The sequence below is a fragment of the Staurois parvus genome, unplaced genomic scaffold (assembly GCF_062004578.1).
Source record: "Staurois parvus isolate SC_StPar_1 unplaced genomic scaffold, SC_StPar_1.0 ptg000465l, whole genome shotgun sequence".
Taxonomy (NCBI): domain Eukaryota; kingdom Metazoa; phylum Chordata; class Amphibia; order Anura; family Ranidae; genus Staurois; species Staurois parvus.
The window spans coordinates 1,934,846-1,955,215 of record NW_028318261.1 but is presented as its reverse complement, the minus strand read 5'-3'; the positions used below and the strand labels follow the sequence as shown (position 1 = coordinate 1,955,215).

At 43.9% G+C, this 20,370-nt stretch overlaps 1 protein-coding gene across 2 annotated transcripts in view; it reads right to left on the bottom strand.

Annotated features, from left to right (window-relative positions):
* Nucleotides 1–1,008: 1,008 nt before the first annotated feature.
* Nucleotides 1,009–20,370, bottom strand: part of FLT3LG (fms related receptor tyrosine kinase 3 ligand) — a 330,147-nt gene continuing 310,785 nt past the window's right edge. For both annotated transcript variants that reach the window (XM_089689005.1, XM_089689006.1), the window contains 2 exons: nucleotides 5,448–5,510; nucleotides 1,009–1,290 (listed from right to left, as the gene is read on the bottom strand). In XM_089689005.1, coding sequence (XP_089545131.1) covers nucleotides 5,481–5,510 — 30 coding nt within the window. In that variant the 3' untranslated portion in view covers nucleotides 1,009–1,290; nucleotides 5,448–5,480. The remainder of the gene's footprint in view (nucleotides 1,291–5,447; nucleotides 5,511–20,370) is intronic.

The following is a 20,370-nucleotide window of genomic DNA, read 5'->3' as shown; positions in this document are numbered from 1 at the left end:
CCACTGACACCAATGATGCGTTACTATTCCTCCCACTGACACAAATGTTGGGACACTATCCCCCCCCCACTGACACCAATGATGGGGCACTACTCCCCCCCCCCCCACTGACACCAATGACGTACTATTCCTCCCACTGACACCAAAGATGGGGCACTATTCTTCCCACTGACACCAATGATGGGACACTATTCCTCCCACTGACACCAATGACGGGGCACTCCCCCCCCCCACACTGACACCAACGATGGGGCACTATTCCTCCCCCCATTGACACCAACAATGGGAAATCCTTATTCAATAGCTAGGGAATACATTGTTTTAAATATTTACTGATTATGAACATCAGATTTATACATCAAATTTTTTGGGGAATGGCATCAACCTCCTTCAGGGCTTGAACAAACAATGTATCGTGGTGGCAGGAAACAGAATTTTAGATTTAGCCCGATTGCACACAGAATACATTTACATTTCTAGCCCTAAAGCTGGATTTTTAGCAAACTCTATCCTGAATCCAAAAGCAATTTGTTTGTTCAAGCCCTGAAGACGGTGGAGGCCTTATTCTCAAAACACACTGGCCATATCTGATGTTCTTAATCAATAAATATTTCAAACGAATTACCATGCCAGATGAACATTTACACTAGGTGCTCCTGACCATACACCCAAAAACTTAACATGTCGGGTTCAGGTCCTCAGTACCAGTGTGCCAAGGAACTTGCTGTTTGCAGATATTAGATACATTTTTCTTGGTTTTCACTGCAGCTTCTGTCCAAGTGCCAGGTTCTCTACATCAGTTTCTGTCCACAGGGTTGGCTCTTTAGGGCAATCTCTATCCATATAGCAGGGATTATTAGTGCAGTCGTTCCACAAAAAAGACACTATGAGTGCAGTCTGTATATTGCAAACAATCTCATGTGGCATTGCAGTCTTTCTACATGGCAGTCTAACAGCGTACAACAATCATGGAGCATGAGTATAGTTACAGCATGTACGCTCAGAAGCTCATATACAGTATTATTTAATCTTGCTCTCTAGAACTACACTCATATTTTGAAGTCTTCCTCCTTTAGGTTTCAGCTGTAGTTGCATTGATTAAATAAACAATGTGCAATAATCGTTCCATTCCCAAGAGAATCTGGTATCTGTCATAGCTTCCCTGTCTTGTTTGAATTCCTATGGTTTCAGTTCTATACCGGCTCAGCAGCAATTTAAAATGATGTTCCAGTGATGTTGGGCTGTTCCAATCTAGTAAAGTCTACCTGCAAACAGTCCTTCACGGGCCACCTAAAAAGTAAAAGAGCATAGTAAATGCTTAATACAATGAACTGTTATGTGCTATACGTTTTGAAGATTATTGTGGGGGAAAGTGGCATATATATGAGCAACACAGTGGCTAAATGGTTAGAATTTCTGCCTGGCAGTACTAGGGTCGCTGGTTCAAATCACAACCATGGCACCACCTGCCTGGAGTTTGCATGTTCTCCCTGTGCTTGCGTGGGTTTCCTCCCACACTCCAAAGACATGCTGGTAGGTTAATTGGCTCCTGTCTAAATTGACCCTAGTATGTGTATGTATGATTGTAAGTTAGGGACCTTAGATTGTACGCCCCTTGAGGGTTAGGGACTGATGTGAATGTACAACATACAGTTGCAAGAAAAAGTATGTGAACCCCTTGGGATTACGTGGAGTTTTGCATGAATTGGGCATAAAATGTGCTCTGAACGTCATCTAAGTCACAACATTAGAAGAACACAGTCTGCTGAACATAATACTACACAATTCATATATATAAAATGCAGCGCTTGAAAAAAAAAGTGATGATAAAACACAGTCCAGTGAAAAAAGTGCTCCGTATTTCCTAGTGCAAGTGGTAAAGATTTACACTAACCAGATAGCGTAAAAATATACGCATGTGCAGGAAGCAGAGAGGAGACGTTGGAGGAAGTGGCAGCAGATGAGGAGCTTCCTCAACTTTTACAGCCCCAAGGGATCTCCTTGTCAACTCCTGAGAAGGGGGAAGGCTTACTCTGATTGGCATCGTTCTGATCTGCTGGACCACTCTTTTACCACAAGAGGGCGTAGGATGTCTACCTTTTCCGGCTATTTATTTGACCAGATCTGAGTGGAGAAGGGGATTCTACAGGATACATATACACATGCGTATATTTTTACGCTATCTGGTTAGTGTAAATCTTTACCACTTGCACTAGGAAATACGGAGCACTTTTTTCACTGGACTGTGTTTTATCATCACTTTTTTTTTTCAAGCGCTGCATTTTATATATATGAATTGTGGGACTTTATATGCGTTTTCCTTTATGTTCAGCTGCTGCCACTATTGATGAGCGCTTACTGTATATTTTACCTTATAATACTACACAAACATTAGATGTTGCCATGGTTTAATTGCACATAACATGTATACATTCACAGTGCAGGGAGGCAAAAGTATGTGAGGACCTAGCTTAATGACTTCTCCCAGAGCTAATTGGAGCCAGGAGTGAGCCAACCTTGACTCCAATCAGTGTGATGGTATTGGATGTGTTGCTGACAGCTGTCCTGCCCTTAAAAAACACACCTGTTTTGGGTTTACTGGTTTCAAGAAGCACTGTCTGATGTGAACCATGCCGCGCAGAAAAGAGCTCTCAGAAGACCTACGATCAAGAAATGTTGACTTGCATGAAGCTGGAAAGGGTTACAAAAGTATCTCCAAAAGCCTTGATGTTCATGTGTCCACAGTAAGACAGACTGTCTACAAATGGAGAAAGTTTAGCACTGTTGCTACTGTCCCTAGGCGTGGTCGTCCTGTAAAAATGACTGCAAGAGCACAGCGCAGAATGCTGCATGAGGTAAAGAAGAATCCCAGAGTGTCAGCTAAAGACCTACAGAAATCTCTGGCACATGCTAACGTTTTTGTTGACACATCTACAATAAGGAAAACATTAAACAAGAATGGAGTACATGGGAGGACACCACGGAGGAAGCCATTGCTGTCCAAAAAGAATATTGCAGCACGTTTGAAGTTTGCAAAAGAGAGCCTGGATGTTCCACAGCACTACTGGCAAAATATACTGTGGACAGATGAAACGAAGATTGAGTTGTTTGGGAAGAACACACAACACTATGTGTGGAGAAAAAAAGGCACAGTACACCAACATGAAAACCTCATACCCACTGTAAAACATGGCGGAGGGAGCATCATGGTTTGGGGCTGCTTTGCTGCCTCAGGGCCTGGACGGATTGTTGTCATTGATGGGAAAATGAATTCCAGAGTTTATCAAGACATTTTGCAGGAAAACGTACGACCATCTGTCCACCAACTGAACCTCCGCAGAGGATGGGTGATGCAACAGGACAATGACCCAAAGCATACAAGTAATTCAACAAAACAATGGCTGCAACAGCACAGAATACGCCTTCTGGAGTGGCCCAGTCAGAGTCCTGACCTCAACCTAATTGAAATGCTGTGGCATGACCTTAAGAGAGCGTTTCACAACAGACATCCCAAGAATATTGGTACACTGAAACAGTTTTGTGAAGAGGAGTGGTCCAAAATTACTCCAGATCGTTGGATCATGGCAACATCTAATGTTTGAGTAGTATTATGTTCAGCAGACTGTGTTCTTCTATTGTTGTGACTTAGATGACGTTCAGAGCACATTTTATGCCCAATTCATGCAAAACTCCATGTAATCCCAAGGGGTTCACATACTTTTTCTTGCAACTGTATACCCCTGAATATTACACTGGCCAATGTCATCCCCTCTTTGCCGCATTGGTTTTAATTATCTTCTGTTATAAACAGAGAATCCATCAGAATCCTCAATACAGCACTTCACCTTAATAATCTAAAGATGTACAGAAAGTGCTGATGTGATTAAATACTGATGTATTACAAGTATTCAAAATTCTCCCTGAACAATACTGCCAATCAAATATCAAGCAAACATTATGCGTAAATAAATAAAAGTCCATTGAAATCAGTCCACCCAGGGTCCAAACAAATAATCAAGTGAATACAGTCCTGAAAACAAGAATTGGTGATCGCAGCAGAGCTTTCTTCCACCACTTGCTGGGCACACGCTCACCAATTTTTATTGCCAATCTCAAGGTTCCTCAAGAAAGGCAAAATCTGTGCTTTCATATGCATGGGGGTGCCATTAATAATGGATGGCAGCTTCGCCAGTCTGCAAAGAAGGTTTGAAGAAGTAATAATCAGCGCAAATACTGAAACCAAGTCGGGAACAGTCTGATAGTAGGTAGAGATGGTTAGGGTGACTTTAATTGGAGGGTTCGTATGGCACTAAGGGCAAGCTCCATATAATACTGTAGCAGACTCTGTGTTAAGGAGAGAAGAAAAAGCTCCTCTAAGTGCAGAACACTTTAATGTTTAATGCAAAGAAGGCTGTAGGTGGTTGCAGGAGCAAGTGCGATTTACACACTGTCCCGCACCCGCAGTCCTGAAATAAGTCATTGAGACCTTTAATACCATATTTGTTTGTTTTTTTGTTTATATTTATATATTGTGGCATTGCCACTTGCAACGTTGCTGGCCTCTTCCGGGTACAAGGCATGTGCATGCACCCCACCCTGCCAACTCCTGCTGTGATTGTACAGGGAGAAGGAGACCATTCATCAGCAGGTCCCGGTCAATGATTCACAGCCAGGACCTGCTGAGTGACTGTGTCCAATCACAGCTCAGAGCCCTTTGTTGACAAACAACACAGGGCTTTGTACAGAAAGGACAATCTTTTTGTTTCTTCTCCCTGTAAAGCAGAGAGAAGAAGCTAAGAGATATTTAGTAAAAACAGCACACATAATACAAATTCACACTTGTTAGGCACACATTCAACACCTTGATTACCTGAGATGTTAACCCCTTCCCAGCCAGTGGTATTAGTACAGTAACAGTGTGTATATATAGCATTATCACTGATCACTGTATTAGTGTCACTGGAGATGTCAGTGGCAGTTAGTTCCCACTCAGTGGCAGTTTGTGCCAGATTGTCAACTGCACTATTACAGTCCCACTAGAAGTCACTGATTACTGCCATTAGTAGTATATAAAAAAAAAATAATTAACATTTCCAGTATATATACACCATAGATTGTAGACGCTATAACTTTCACACAAACCAATCAATATACACTTAAAGCGATTCTAAAGGTTAATTATTTTTTTTTAAATAAACATGTCTATACTTATCTACTGTGTGCAATGGTTTTGCACAGAGCAGCCTGTATCCTCCTATTCTCCCTAAAAACGGGTGGAACACGTAACATGTTCCCAAAGGTGAACGTAACCTTTAAAGTAGCGAAGTGCTAAATGGCAAAAAATGGCCTGGTCAAGAAGGGGGTAAAACCTTCCAGAGCTGAAGTGGTTAAAGTAACAAGGGATCAAACGAAGTAAGGTTAGATATATTGTAACTAGTAACACATACCAATTTCTTGTTCAGGATCCGCAGCACCCATGCTTATCGTTTCTCCATTTCACACTTTTCTGCCTTCAAGAGCCAACAGAAATAAAGTAAAATTTATGCAGTCATTTTAAAAACAATATTGATACTTTTCTCAACTGCATATTGAGATGTGTGTGTGTGTATTATAATATATATATATATATGCTAAAATACAAATTCTTTTTTTACTGACAGGCACTAATCATGTTTAAATATGATTTTATTGCAACTGCTTTATAAAACACAAAGACAAAGATATGACACTCATGGGTAACACCAGGCCCTGTTCCCACTTGATCGTTTTTCAGCTTGAAGCTCAATGCTCAGAAACAATCAAAAAGGAAAATCATATTCATTTCAATGGCTCCTGTTCAGATTTGAACATTGTGCTGCCTGCAGCAAAAACACTTGTAGCTCAAAAGAGTAAACAGCAAAAAAATTTTTTTTTTCAAGCCTTTTTTTCATGCAGTTTATCAGGCCTTTTCAGCTTAGACAGCAGCTCCCCTCCCCTTTTCTAGTATCTCTCCATACCTTTTAAACGCATATCTTGTAATTAAAATGGAGGAGAGTGTGCTTTTGGAAACTGAGACATTCATTGCTCTCATTTGTGGCCACCCCTACATCTATGATCCCAGGGATTCCCATTATAAGAGCCAGGCAAGAACCACCAGAGCCTGGGAGGAAGTGGGATGAATCTTGCTGCCCCTGTGCTGTTCCCCTCATATTTGTTATTTAACTGTGCATTGTATCACCAATTCTTATTTCACCATGTTTGTTTCTATGTATTGATCTGTTGCTGCCATCTGCTGGCCAGAATTTGCATGCTGCATGCCCCTGTTATAGCTAGTAAGTTTTTTCTCTGCTGGGCGTGGTTTTAGGCAAGCCTTGGTTCTGATCACTTCCTGCAGCCATTTTTATGTGCTTTATAGCTGTGTGACAGGACATTCAATACCCTGGGCTTGTGAAGGCATCAGTTTTTGACCAGCAGTTAGCCTCAGGAAAGATATAACAGGACAGCATCAATATCTCTACTACCTTACAGTATTGTATCACTGTTTGTCGCTGTATTTTGGACCAAATAAACCCACGCTGATTTCATTCCCGTGTATACGTTTGGATCCTTCTAACCTGAGCATCTGCCGGTCCGGTCTGCTCCACTGCTTGGATACGAAGGTAGGAAGTTACACAGCCATTATCAGTCATACCTTCATTCGCCTTCATGTTGGGACAGAACAGTCAAAAACTGCCTTAAAGTCCATACCCCGCTACAGATTCCCTCAGAGTCCAGTACCACACTCAGGAATCTCCCTAGCAACAGGCCCACTTGCAGCAAATCTGCCCTACCACAGTGCATGTTCCACAAGCCTATGCGGAAGCACTGCACATACACAGTATCTATACTCTCGCCTGGAAGTCCTTCACAACTCGCCAAGCCATTCATTATGTCCTATATTAACCTTTGCTCGCATAATAGAAGTACTGTTTATGCACGCTGCTTACATTGCTGTGGCCGTGCTGCGATTTTCAGCGTCCAATTCAAAAGTTCATTTTCTTAAAGAGACAGCGCACCTTAAGTCAAAATGGCCGAAAAGGACTTTGCACAGTTCCCCAGTGATGAAATAAAGCAAATGCAACCTGATACTGATCATTATGAAGGGCAGGGAACAGAATCCACACTTCCAGCAGAACAAGTCGTGCGACCAAGACGCTCTCTCAAACCGACAGTAAAGGTCATTGAAAATTATCACACCACAAAAGATGAGCTACGTGATAACCTGGAGGAGCAATGGGAACGAGTTTCCTCCCTCATTTCCGGACTTAAATCCTCCTCAGGTGATGCCACAAGCTTACAAGTTGCCATCGGGCGGCTGGACACAGCTCAAAAAAGATACAAGGGACTGTCCACAAGGTATATAACTTTTCTAAAAGACTCTAATATCGATGAAGCCCTATCAGAACTGAGCAAGGCAGAATCAATAGACAGACAAAGAGACGTCATGGTGCTGGCTGTTAAAGGTAAAGCGGAACTCCGTATCTCGCATTTGCAAGAAACTAGATCACACAGATCAAATTCATCCAAACATTCCTCTCGGTCATACAGATCATCGTGCTCAAGAAGCTCAGCCTTGAGCGACAGATTACTAGAGGCCCGCATAAACGCAGAGCAATCCAAAGCGAGACGCTCCTTCACAGAAAAAGAAGCTCTTGCAGAAGCAGAGGCAGAGACCAAGAGGGCAGAGGCAGAAGCAGAGGCCAAGAGGGCAGAGGCTCGAATAAAGATTTTTGAATCAGAGATGCAGGAGGAAATTGCATTAGCTAAAGTAAGACTACTTGAGCAAGCATTGAGCCAAGGTCTTGATCCAGTCTGCTCACTACCACAGGAGATAGGTGATCCAGTTGATCGCACCAGTGACTATGTACTGAATCAGTTATCTGCGCCACCCACAGTTTGCAGTACCGTCCAAGCCGAGAACACTGAAACCTCCAAGTCAGCTCTACCTGCGGTACCAGTGCCACCCACAGCACCCGAGCAACCCAATAACCGTTACCCGGATGTGCCCTCTCAAGGACGGTTGTTACAGAAAGATCGCTATCAGGCGTTTTCTGGCCTACCTCCACAGCTCAAGCAGCAGTCATCACAATATACAGAGGCTAAACGAAAGCTTAACCCTGCAGCTACATCATTCTACCCGGAAGCATCTCACCCCTTCACGCCAGGCAGCCCATACGCCCAAGGGGCATCACAAGTCGTCATGGCAACAAGCAGTGAGAAATCAGATATGTCTGAGTTTGCCAGGTTTATGGTGAGCAGAGAGCTAATCAACACCAGTCTCTCAAAATTTGATGACCGTGCAGAGAGCTACAGAGCTTGGAAGGCAACCTTCAAGGCCACCATCGCTAACCTCAACCTAACCGCAGAGCAGGAGTTTGACCTCTTGATCAAATGGCTGGGCCCAGACTCCACAAATCGCGTCAAGAGCCTCAGAACTGTCTACATGGGACAAGCAGAAGCAGGTCTCGCTGCCGCCTGGCAGAGACTCGAACGTACCTTCGGCAGTGCAGAAGCAATAGAGAAGGCCCTATTCAAGAGACTGCAGAACGTTCCAAGGATCAATCTCAAGGATTTCCAGAAGCTTCAGGATTTAAGTGATCTGCTCATGGAACTGGAGCTTGCCAAGGGTGACCCTCGTCTGTCCGGGCTGTGCTACCTAGATACAGCTCATGGAGTGAACCCAATTGTCGTGAAGCTACCATACAGTCTGCAAGAAAAGTGGGCGGCATCAGTCTCAAGGTACAAAAGAGAGCATGACATCACCTTTCCCCCATTTATTCACTTCTGTAGGTTTATCGATGAACAGTCCCAGATGAGGAATGACCCCAGCCTCGACTTCCTGGAGTTCAACACTACAGCTTCAGCAACATCATCATCAAGGTATGAAAGCATCACGCATAAACACAGAGACTTCAAGAGCAGCGTGAGTGTTAGAAAGACTAACCTACCATCTCCTGCAGTACCCACGGGTAAACAGTACACCACCTCATCAGGAGATAAGACCTTCAATCGTGAATGTCCCATTCATAAAAAAACCACACTCTCTGAACAAATGTAGAGGGTTTAGATCCAAAACCATACAGGAGCGCAAGAAAATCCTCACCGAGCTTGGGGTATGTTTCAGATGCTGCACTTCATTGGAGCACATGGCTAAGGACTGTAAATCTGTCATCAAGTGTGAGGAGTGTCATAGTGAAAGACATGCCTCAGCTATGCACCCAATCCCACTCTCCAGAGATTCACCCACTGCCATCACCACCAGTCCTGCTCCAAGTCATGGCGGAGAGCCCCAAAATTACGCTAATGCAGTGACAGCTGTTTCCTGCTCATGCTTGGATGTATGTGGGGAGGGCCAGTGCGAGAAATGTTGTGCCCGAATATGCCTAATCAAGGTCTACCCAGAGGGACTACCAGAAAAGGCAGTAAAAATGTATGCCATCATTGACGACCAAAGCAACCGGTCCCTAGCAGGTCCTAAATTCTTTCAAGCCTTTGGAATAAAGGGACCATCCGAACCCTATACCTTAAACACCTGCTCGGGCCGCATAGAGACTAGCGGCAGAAGGGCACAAGGATTCATCGCTTCTCCTGTCAGTGGGGATACGGAAATACCCTTACCGACGCTGATCGAATGTAATCAAATACCCAACCATAGGGATGAGATTCTACCCCAGAAGCTGCATTTCACCAACCTCACCTAAGGCACCTAGCCAACGTTATCCCACCTATGGACATCAACGCCGAGATTCTACTCCTGCTCGGCAGAGACAATCTAAGGGTACACAAGGTGCGTGAACAGTGTAATGGTCCTGACTATGCGCCATATGCCTAGAGACTGGACTTGGGATGGGTAATCATAGGAAATGTATGCTTAGATCAACCAGAAATCGACTCCTTCAAAACGTACGTGCGTGCAGATGGACGCACAACTTGCATTAAGCCGTGTCCTCATCACTATGAGGTGAAAGAGAAGTCTCCAGGCCTCGTACAACTACCTGACATCATTACTCCCCTCTTTGCTGACAACTTGGGGAGATCAGTCTTTCATACAACCAAGGACGACGATAAAGTAGCCTTGTCAGTAGAGGACAGAGAATTTGTCGAGATAATGGACAGTGAGTTCTTTAAAGACGAAACCAATCACTGGGTTTCTCCATTACCCTTCCGAGCTACCAGGGTAAGACTCCCGAACAACCGGGAACAAGCTCTGTCTAGATTTAACTCTCTTCAGCGTACCATGAACAGCAAGCCTGAAATGAGAGAACACATCGTCGCCTTTATGGATAAAATATTCCGTAACAACCATGCAGAACCAGCTCCATCCTTAAGGAAGAACGACGAGTGCTGGTACTTGCCTTCATTCGGAGTATATCATCCACGAAAACCTAATCAAAATAGGGTTGTCTTTGATTCAAGCGCCAAACATCAAGGTGTATCTCTTAACGATATTCTTCTCACAGGTCCTAATCTGACTAATAACCTAGTCGGAGTGCTGATGAGATTCAGGAAAGAGCTTGTCGCCATCACTGCTGACATTGAACATATGTTCCATTGTTTTGTAGTCCGAGAGGACCACCGGAATTTCCGGTGACACCACCGGACAATGACACCAACGCAGAGATGATGGAGTATCGTATGAGGGTACATGTGTTTGGAAACAGCCCTTCACCAGTCGTAGCGACTTACGGGCTTCGGAGAACTGCATTAGAGGGGGAATCTGAGTATGGTACAGATGCCAAAGACTTTGTGGAAAAAGACTTCTACGTGGACGACGGGCTCAAATCGCTACCAACTGAAGAAGCGGCTATCGATCTGCTCAAAAGGACTCAAAGTATGTTGTACCAAGCTAAACTTAGACTACACAAAATTGCTTCAAACAGCCTAACCGTAATGAGAGCCTTCGAGCGAGGTGATCATGCACCTGGATTCAAAGACATTAACCTGGGACTGGACAGTCCACCTGTGCAGAGGAGCTTGGGCCTCAGATGGGATCTCTCGGCTGAGTCCTTCGGTTTTCAAATAAGTTGTGCATACAAGCCATTCACAAAACGTGGTGTCTTATCAGTGGTAAACAGCCTATTTGATCCGCTGGGATTTGTAGCGCCCATCGTCATACAAGGTAAATCCCTACTGAGACAACTTTCTGAAACTATCAAGGATTGGGATACCCCACTTCCCTCTGATAAAGAGCAAAAATGGGAAGCCTGGAAGCAATCTTTGTGTGCTTTGGATGAGATCCACATCCCAAGATGCTATATTAAAACCTCACTTACTTCTAGCATAAAGAAGGAACTCCACGTGTTCTCGGACGCCTCCACAGAGGCCATAGCAGCGGTCGCCTATCTGAAGGTCACAGAACCCAACAAGCAAAATCACGTTAGATTCGTCTTTGGTAAGGGTAAGTTAGCCCCCAAGCCTGATCATACTATTCCCAGACTTGAACTCTGTGGGACTGTGTTAGCAGTGGAGATTGCAGACTTCATACAAGAAGAACTAGGTGTCAACATAGATGAAGTTCAGTATTACACGGACATTAAGGTCATTTTAGGTTACATCCACAATCAGTCGAGACGATTTTATGTATACGTCAGTAACCACATAGAGAGAATCAGGAGGTCCTCCAAACCTGAACAATGGTACTATGTACCATCCGAACTTAATCCAGCAGATCATGCCACTAGACCTATGTCTGTAAGTTCCTTTACTAACTCTACTTGGCTTACAGGTCCGGAGTTTCTGCTAAGACAGGCGGACGAATGTGTACAGGAAGTTTTCAGCATCCAGGATCCGGATAATGATCCAGAAATCCGCGCTGAAGTTAGTGTATTGGTCACTGGAACAAAGCAAACCTCCAGCCTCGGTTGCCAGCGCTTTGAACGTTTCTCTAGTTGGATGAGACTCGTCAGGACTATCGCAAGGTTAGTGCACATTGCAAAATGTTATCACAATACTCACAAAGATAAGGATTGTCACGGTTGGCACGTCTGCCATAAACCCTTCTCTGCGGAGAACATCTCTCATAGTGAGTCCCTCATAATATGTCACGTCCAACAAGGGGAATTCAATGTAGAATGGAAGTGCTTATACAACAAACAGCAGATTCCAATAAAAAGCCCTCTTGCCAACTTAAATCCAGTTATTGACAGTTTTGGCTTGCTCAGAGTTGGTGGTCGTTTGAATCAAGCCCACCTAAGAGTTGCAGAACAAAATCCTCTCATCATTCCCAGCAAACACCATATCACCGTCTTGCTGATCCGACACTACCACAAAAAGACACAAAAACACCAGGGCAGGCAAATCACTGAGGGCAAGTTACGGTCTGCTGGCCTTTGGATTATAGGTATGAAAAGACGTGTGGCCCAAGTATTGCATGATTGTGTTCACTGTCGCAAAGCTAGAGGAAAACAACTACACCAACAAATGGCTGATTTGCCTGCGGACAGAGGACAGACTATGTACAGAGCCGCCTTTCACCTACGTTGGCCTAGATGTCTTCGGGCCATGGATGGTGTCCGCACGCAGGACCCGCGGCGGTCACGCAAACAGTAAGCGTTGGGCTGTACTATTTACTTGCATGAGTGTGCGAGCCGTTCACTTAGAGGTCATAGAATCCATGGATACATCCAGCCTTATTAATGCCTTAAGACGGTTCTTCGCAATCAGAGGACCAGTGAAACAGTTAAGGTCTGACCGTGGAAGCAACTTCCTTGGAGCCTGTAGAGAACTGAACATAGACACCAAATCCATTCAAGATCACTTGGCGGAAAAGGGTTGCACCTGGATTTTCAATCCTCCTCATAGTTCCCACATGGGGGGCTCCTGGGAGAGAATGATCGGGATCTCATGCAACATCTTGAATTCTATGTTGATGGATGTAAACTCTTCAAGACTCACACATGAGACTCTAGTCACCCTTCTTGCTGAAGTTTCAGCCATCATCAATTCTAGACCCCTCGTGCCAGTATCTATGGATCCTGAAACACCAGCCGTACTGACTCCAGCTATCCTACTTACACAAAAAACTGAGATTACGCTAATGCCTAGTGGAGAATTTACTCATGCGAATATCTACCAAAAACACTGGAAATGTGTACAATACCTAGCTGATTACTTCTGGAACAGGTGGCGAAAGGAGTAACTCAATATTCTTCAAGGAAGAAGAAAGTGGCAACACCACAAACCAAACCTAAAAGAAGGTGACCTCATGTTGATGAAGGAGCAACATACCGTACGGATTGACTGGCCTATGGGACTAATTACAAAGGTTCTTCCTAGCAAGGATGGCAAGGTCCGTAAAGTGGAGTTGAAGATCTTCAGAAAGGGTGAGCTTAAAATGTTCGCAAGGTCAATTAACGAACTCATTTTGATACTACCCATCGAGAACATTCCTGCTGGGTGAACTCTCCTGAACTTGAACTTTGTGGTTCTTCTCTATTCCAACTCGGAATCTACTATATTGTTATGTTTATTGCATTCTAACATGTTTTTTGTTACAGGTTGTTTTATATTTTATGGACATTCGTCATAGTGAAATCCCTTATGGAATTTCAGACGGGGAGTGTGCTCTTCCCCTCATATTTATTATTTAACTGTGCATTGTATCACCAATTCTTATTTCACCATGTTTGTTTCTATGTATTGATCTGTTGCTGCCATCTGCTGGCCAGAATTTGCATGCTGCATGCCCCTGTTATAGCTAGTAAGTTTTTTCTCTGCTGGGCGTGGTTTTAGGCAAGCCTTGGTTCTGGTCACTTCCTGCAGCCATTTTTATGTGCTTTATAGCTGTGTGACAGGACATTCAATACCCTGGGCTTGTGAAGGCATCAGTTTTTGACCAGCAGTTAGCCTCAGGAAAGATATAACAGGACAGCATCAATACCTCTACTACCTTACAGTATTGTATCACTGTTTGTCGCTGTATTTTGGACCAAATAAACCCACGCTGATTTCATTCCCGCGTATACGTTTGGATCCGTCTAACCTGAGCATCTGCCGGTCTGGTCTGCTCCACTGCTTGGATACGAAGGTAGGAAGTTACACAGCCATTATCAGTTATACCTTCATTCGCCTTCATGTGGGGACATAACAGCCCCAGTGGAACAGCTACATTCAGAGGCGGCTCTTTAATTAGGCAAATTTGGCGGTCTCCTAAGGCATTGCACTTACAGGGGCCATGGCCACCTAATTTGCCTAACTGAGGGAGGGGAGAGCCCAGCATCAGGAAGAAGGATGGCGCTGCCTGCAGATGTGCGGGATCGTACCAGATGTGTCGGGACACCGCACTGTCTGCTACCACCAGCTGGACTGACTCCCCCTCCCATTTCTATCATGGGCTGCACATAGGGAGAACTGGGGTGAGTCTCTGCCCATCCCGCAGATAGGCGTGCCAGAGCGCTGACAGGTGGGTGTGGCCAGCAGAGGGAAAACCATCTCGCTGGTTGCTCCGGAGACCAATGAGCTGCAGGCTCCCAGGTTGACTGGCATGTGAAGAAACCACCCCCCCTTCCCTGTGTGGTTTGTGATTTTACCCCAGCAGTCAGGGAGCCAGTAGTGGCAGCGGTCTGATGAGTTCAAGGACTAGGAGAGTCTGATGACAAGAAGGATCTTCCCCCTCCTCCTCTCCCACACTCTCACATCTTTTCCTCCTTCCCACTTTCTCTCCTCTCTCTTCCTCCTCTCACCCTCCTCTCCTTCTCCCTCTCTAGGCAGGGTAGAGGGAGAGAGGGAAAGAGGCTGAGTTGCTGCACCATGAGTGCACACTGCTAGGTTCAATCGCTGTGATGCAGTACTGCTTTCATGGATGTCATAGCATTGTAAGGCATGTATCCTGCATTGTTTAACTGTCTGATGACTAAAAATGATACAGTGGATGGCTATGGATGATGCTTTGTGTACATTTAAAGCCTAGGTAAGGGCTATAAATAATACATTCATAAACTATTACACTGACCACACTGCAGGATTCTGAAGCTTGGCAGGAGGATGCTGGCAATGCTGTCATTTTTCTCTATATTGGTGTGCCTTTTACGTACACTGCAGTAGAAAGAAATTCAGCACCAGGTGCTGTTCTGTATTCAGGTTCACTGACCATAGTCAATGTATTGGCTGTGTCCACAGCAGGTATGGGACACAGGTTTCGGAAAATAGATGATGGATCTATGGCCTTTGTTAGGTAATGTGAAATGTAGGTATAATGGAGAGCTGTCTAGTAAGTAACGATCACTATACTGAGGGAGCTTCTGTTGCAGGGCATATCTTGGTTTGATATGATCAATTGACATGCTGGGATCCTTGAGGACTGGCCATCACTGTACACTGCAGTGCAATGTATCATTCATTTTGTGTCAAAGGTTTGCCTAAGACCTAATAAAGTCTAGAGCAGCCTCTGGCTATACTGCTCCCCAGATCAAGGAGAAAGGTACAGAACTTCTGTCTACAGCCGCCATGTCATTGATTCTAGTTTTCCTTTTGTGCCTAGGACACTTCTACACAGGTTTCTATTAGCCACAGCAAAATGCGTAAATGAAAATCGCCTTTAATACTTGCAAATCTGCTCATAGAAACACTCAAAAATACTTGAAAAAATGCCTGAACACGCTCAGCTCAGTGTGAAATTAGCCCAGTACTCCCGCATGTTATGATTTGTGACCAATTTGTGTTTGGGAATGCTTTCAAAAGGGAATTTTTGGTTTACCTGTAAAGTCCCTTTCTTGGAGTATATCACAGGGCACCATTACAATAGGGTTATGATGCTACAATCAAGTAATTTGACATTGATAAAAAAAACAAAACAGCAATCCCTGCCCAGACATAACCTCTCCAACTCAGCACAGCCTCAGTTGTGTAGCAAGCAATGAGCAACATAGGAAAATATTCAATGTGTTAGGGATGCCCCAAAGCACTGAATATGAGATGAGGGCAACATGGCTAAAAGCCAAAAGACCTAAAAAAAAAAAACAGAACTGGTTACAACCAAAGGTCACATTCGTGGGACCTGAACATCTATCTAGTAGACGTTAGTAAAGGTATGAAATCAGGACCAGGCAGCAGCCTTACAAACTTGATTGATGGTGAATAGCACAGAATGCACCAACACCTCCTAGTAAAATTAAATGTCACAGGGAATGGAGGAACCTTTCCTTTTAAGGCCATAAGTTTGAAAAATATGATCTACAGTACCTAGAAATGGTAGATTCTGAAGCTATATGACCCTTTCTTTGTTCTTTAGGAAGTAAAAAAGGGAGTTCAGGATGTCAAATTGAAGATGTTGACTTTAGATAAACCTCTACTTCAATAACCATATCTCAAAAGTAAATTTTGCTGTGCCTACCCTAATACCATCACTTTTACCAGTCCTATTATGTACTTGTACATAAATAATATATAAAAATAAATATACAATATATAGTGCACACAATATGGTATATCTAGTGCTAAAAATTATGCAAATCTTCCACAAATATATACATATGTGAGTAAACAAGTCTCTATTGTTAATCTTCTATACTGTAGCCTCTTGTACATCAGAAAGTCTTAATCAATGTTCCATATGGAATAATGTGAAGTGACTCCCACCACCAATACACTTATGAGGTCACCTCCAACTGTGGACCTGTCATTTATGAGGTCAAACATGTTTCTTCTCTTTGGGATTTCCTCTAGGTATCCACTCCACTGAAACACCTTTCCTAATTCCTCCTCAGATTTGTGGTGGTATACACAGCATCCAATTATCAAGGTGTATGGTTCTCCCTGCACAGCACAGCGGTCCCTCATAGTGTAGTATATTAAAAAGCTTGTTATTAACATAGTAATACACTTACATAATTAAAAAACAGAATATCATAAAAGAAAGCGGGGCTGCGGCTCCCGCATCACTTCCAGTTTCGGCACACTCGTCTCTCAGCTATATGATTTAGAGTACTATACTATATGAGTTTTTCTTCTTGGATATGTGTGTGGGGATATATGAAGAAAACAACTAGAGAAAACACAGAGATAGTTTGGAGAATAAAAGGTCTACTGAACCCATTTATTTGTATATGTGTCAATGAATCTGGTAAGAGCATGGCATATTGAACATATACAGAACTGTTAGAGGAGTGCTTGTTACATAGCACTGGATGATGTGAATTAAAGCTGCATTCACACTATGGCATATTGAATCGAGGGCAGAATCGCCGCTATTCTGCCCACAATTTCAAAGCGCTCTGCTAAAATGACAAACTGAGGAACCTAATGGTCAGATGCCATTCATTTTAATGGCACTTGAAAAAGTGCTGCGATTCTACCACAATTGTCGCGCAAGAAATCGTGCTGCATTGTGGCAAACCGCATAGCATGAAGTGTGCTTTATCTGATGTGGTTTGCCATAATTGCAGTGCAAATTATGGCTTGGCATTGCAGCACAACCATACTGTGTTTTCAGGTACTATTAAAATGCCCATGATTCAAAATGCCATAGTGTGAATGGGACCTAAATTTGGTTAACATATGCCAGGGGATGTTTTCGATTCATCTGGCTGCTCTGAAATTCATTGTGGGGACACCTGTGTGCTTGATAATAATATATGAACAATGTCCTGGATGGGTCCAGACAAAGACTTCTGTAATGTGGAAAGTACCAAGCTGAGGTCCCTCAGAGTAAACAGAGGTCTGACCAGTGCAACAATGCATGTGACACCTTGTATGAATACTCCTACCAATAAGTGAGAAGCAATCGGCCTCTGAAATAGGTTGAACTGAATAGACATATTTCTTTTTCTCAACCCTATAAACTATGTAACTGCCAAGACTGGATTCTAATCCTTGATGGTACTCGAGGCCAAATTCTGATCATCTCCCAATTGGAGAAAGGCTACAATCAGTCCCATGACCCACTGGCCATGGTGAAACTTCCTGAGCCTCACAGCAGGCAAAGTAAGACCTCCAGGTCTGATTGTAAATCTTCTGTAAAGTTGCATTCCGAGCCTCGAGAAGGGTAGTTATAACCAAATCACAGCTGCCCCAGTCTCTCAAGACCCTGGTTTTGAAAGTCATGCTGTTAAATCCAGTGACCATAAAGAGATTGGGCAGAGGCTATAGAGGAGAGCAAATCCCATCTGCAACTGTGGCAGTTTTCAAAGAACTGTGAGGGTGATGGTGGGCACTCTTGTTGTTCATTGACACTTCTTACCGCTTTCAAACAGAAGGCCCATACAGAGGTATGGGCAGAAAGCTGTAGCAGAAGCCTGACTTTACACCCATAATCCACTGACAGTGACATATAATCCATGGGTGCAGGGTGTTCACTGCACACAGGTCCCGAGGGGGGGGGGCATTGTGCTGTGACCCACTCTGCACCCATGGATGAGATGTATCAATGTATCAGGAGCAGGGGAAGACTGGCCATTTAGGTATGCCCGAGGCCAGAAGGGGGGCCTGTCCTTAGTTGGCACCTGCTACAGCAGGCGAAATGGAAGTTGGTGGTGATTGGTGTGGCAGTGGGGGCAGTTACAAGCACTAATATCCCTGTATGGCTTTCAATAAAGCAGCTGAAAGCCAATTCTCCATTAATTCATAAATTCCCTCAACTCCCTTCCTTCTTCCATCCATTCCCTCAATCCCTTCCCTCCTTTATCCATTCCCTCCTTGCCTTCCTTCCTTCATCCATTCCCTACTTTCCTTCCTCCCTTCTTTTCTTATATTCATTCTCTTCCTTCCTTCCTACATTCATTACCTTCCCCTCTCTTCCTACCTTCCTCCATCCATTCCTTTGCTCCCTTCCTTTCCTTCTTTTCCTTACCCTTCCTTCTTTGCTTCTCTTCCCTTCCAACCTCCTGTCCTCCCTTCCTTCCTTCCTCCCTCTATTCCTCCATCCATTCCTTTCTTTCCTCCACCCATTCTCTCCTTCCTTCCTCCATTTCTTTCCTTCCATCCACCAAATCTCTCTCCCTCCTCTCCTCCTCTTTCCTATTTTGTCCTTCAGCAACAGCGTTCATGTGTACAGCTAAAGAAGTTTAGTTTTGTGTCATCAGCCTATGGTAGTAGTTGGTTCCAAGTGGAGACTGTGATAGGGACGCATGATATAAGGGGGTACAGTTTCTGTTTATTTATCCCAATCTAATGGCAGCCCAATATACACTATATTGCCAAAAGTATTGGGACACCTGCCTTTACAAGAACATGCACTTAATGGCATCACAGTCTTAGTCCATAGGGTTCAATATTAAGTTGGCCCACTCTTTGTAGATATAACAGCTTCAACTCTTCTAGGAAGGCTGTCCACAAGGTTTAGGAGTGTGTCTAATGGGAATGTTTAACCATTCTTCCAGAAGCGCATTTATGAGGTCAGGCACTGATGTCAGACGAGAAGGACTGACTTGCAGTCTCTGCTCTAATTCATCCCAAAGGTGTTCTGAGATTGGCCAAAATGTCTTGGTATGCTGATGCCTTAATAGTTCCCTTCACTAGAAATAAGGGGCCAAACCCAACCCCTGAAAAACAACCCCTCACCATAATCCCCCCTTCACCACACTGTACACTTGGCACAATGAAGTCAAGTAGCTTTTTCCTGGCAACTGCTAAACCCAGGCACTTCCATCGGATTGCCAGACACGTTATCCTGCTCTAGAGTCCAGTGATGGCGTGCTTTACACCAGTGCATCCGACGCTTTGCATTGCACTTGTTGATGTAAGGTTTGGATGCAGCTGCTCAGCCATGGAAACCCATTCCATGAAGCTCTCTACGCACTGTTCTTGTGCTAATCTGAAGGCCACATGAAGTTTGGAGGTCTTTAGCTATTGACTATGCAGACAGTTGGAGACTTCTGCGCACTGTGTGCTTCAGTATGCGCTGACCCTACCACTTCATGGCTGAGTTGCTGTTGTTCCACTTTGTTTTGTTATAATACCACTAACAGTTGATCGTGGAATATTTAGTAGCAAGGAATTTTTATGGATGAATTTATTACACAGGTGGCAACCTATCATGGTACCATGCTTGAATTCACTGAGCTCTTGAGAGCGACCCATTCTGTCACAAATGTTTGTAGAAGCAGTCTGCATGCCTAGGTGCTTGATTTTATACACTGTGGCCACGAAAGTGATTGGAACACCTGAATCCATTGATTTGGAGGGGTGTCCCAATACTTTTGGCAATATAGTGTATTAAGGCTGGCCATACACTATAAAATTTTCTGTCCAATTTCTGCCCAATTTCCTTTAGATTTACCTTCAACTGCGTAGTGCAAGGTCCTGCCTAATTGGATACAACTGAAAGTGTTGTTTGGGTTTGACCTCCTATTATATGGTTTTTGGTGAATTTAAAGCAAAAATCTCAAGAAAATTGTATAAGGTATTACCAGCCTAACG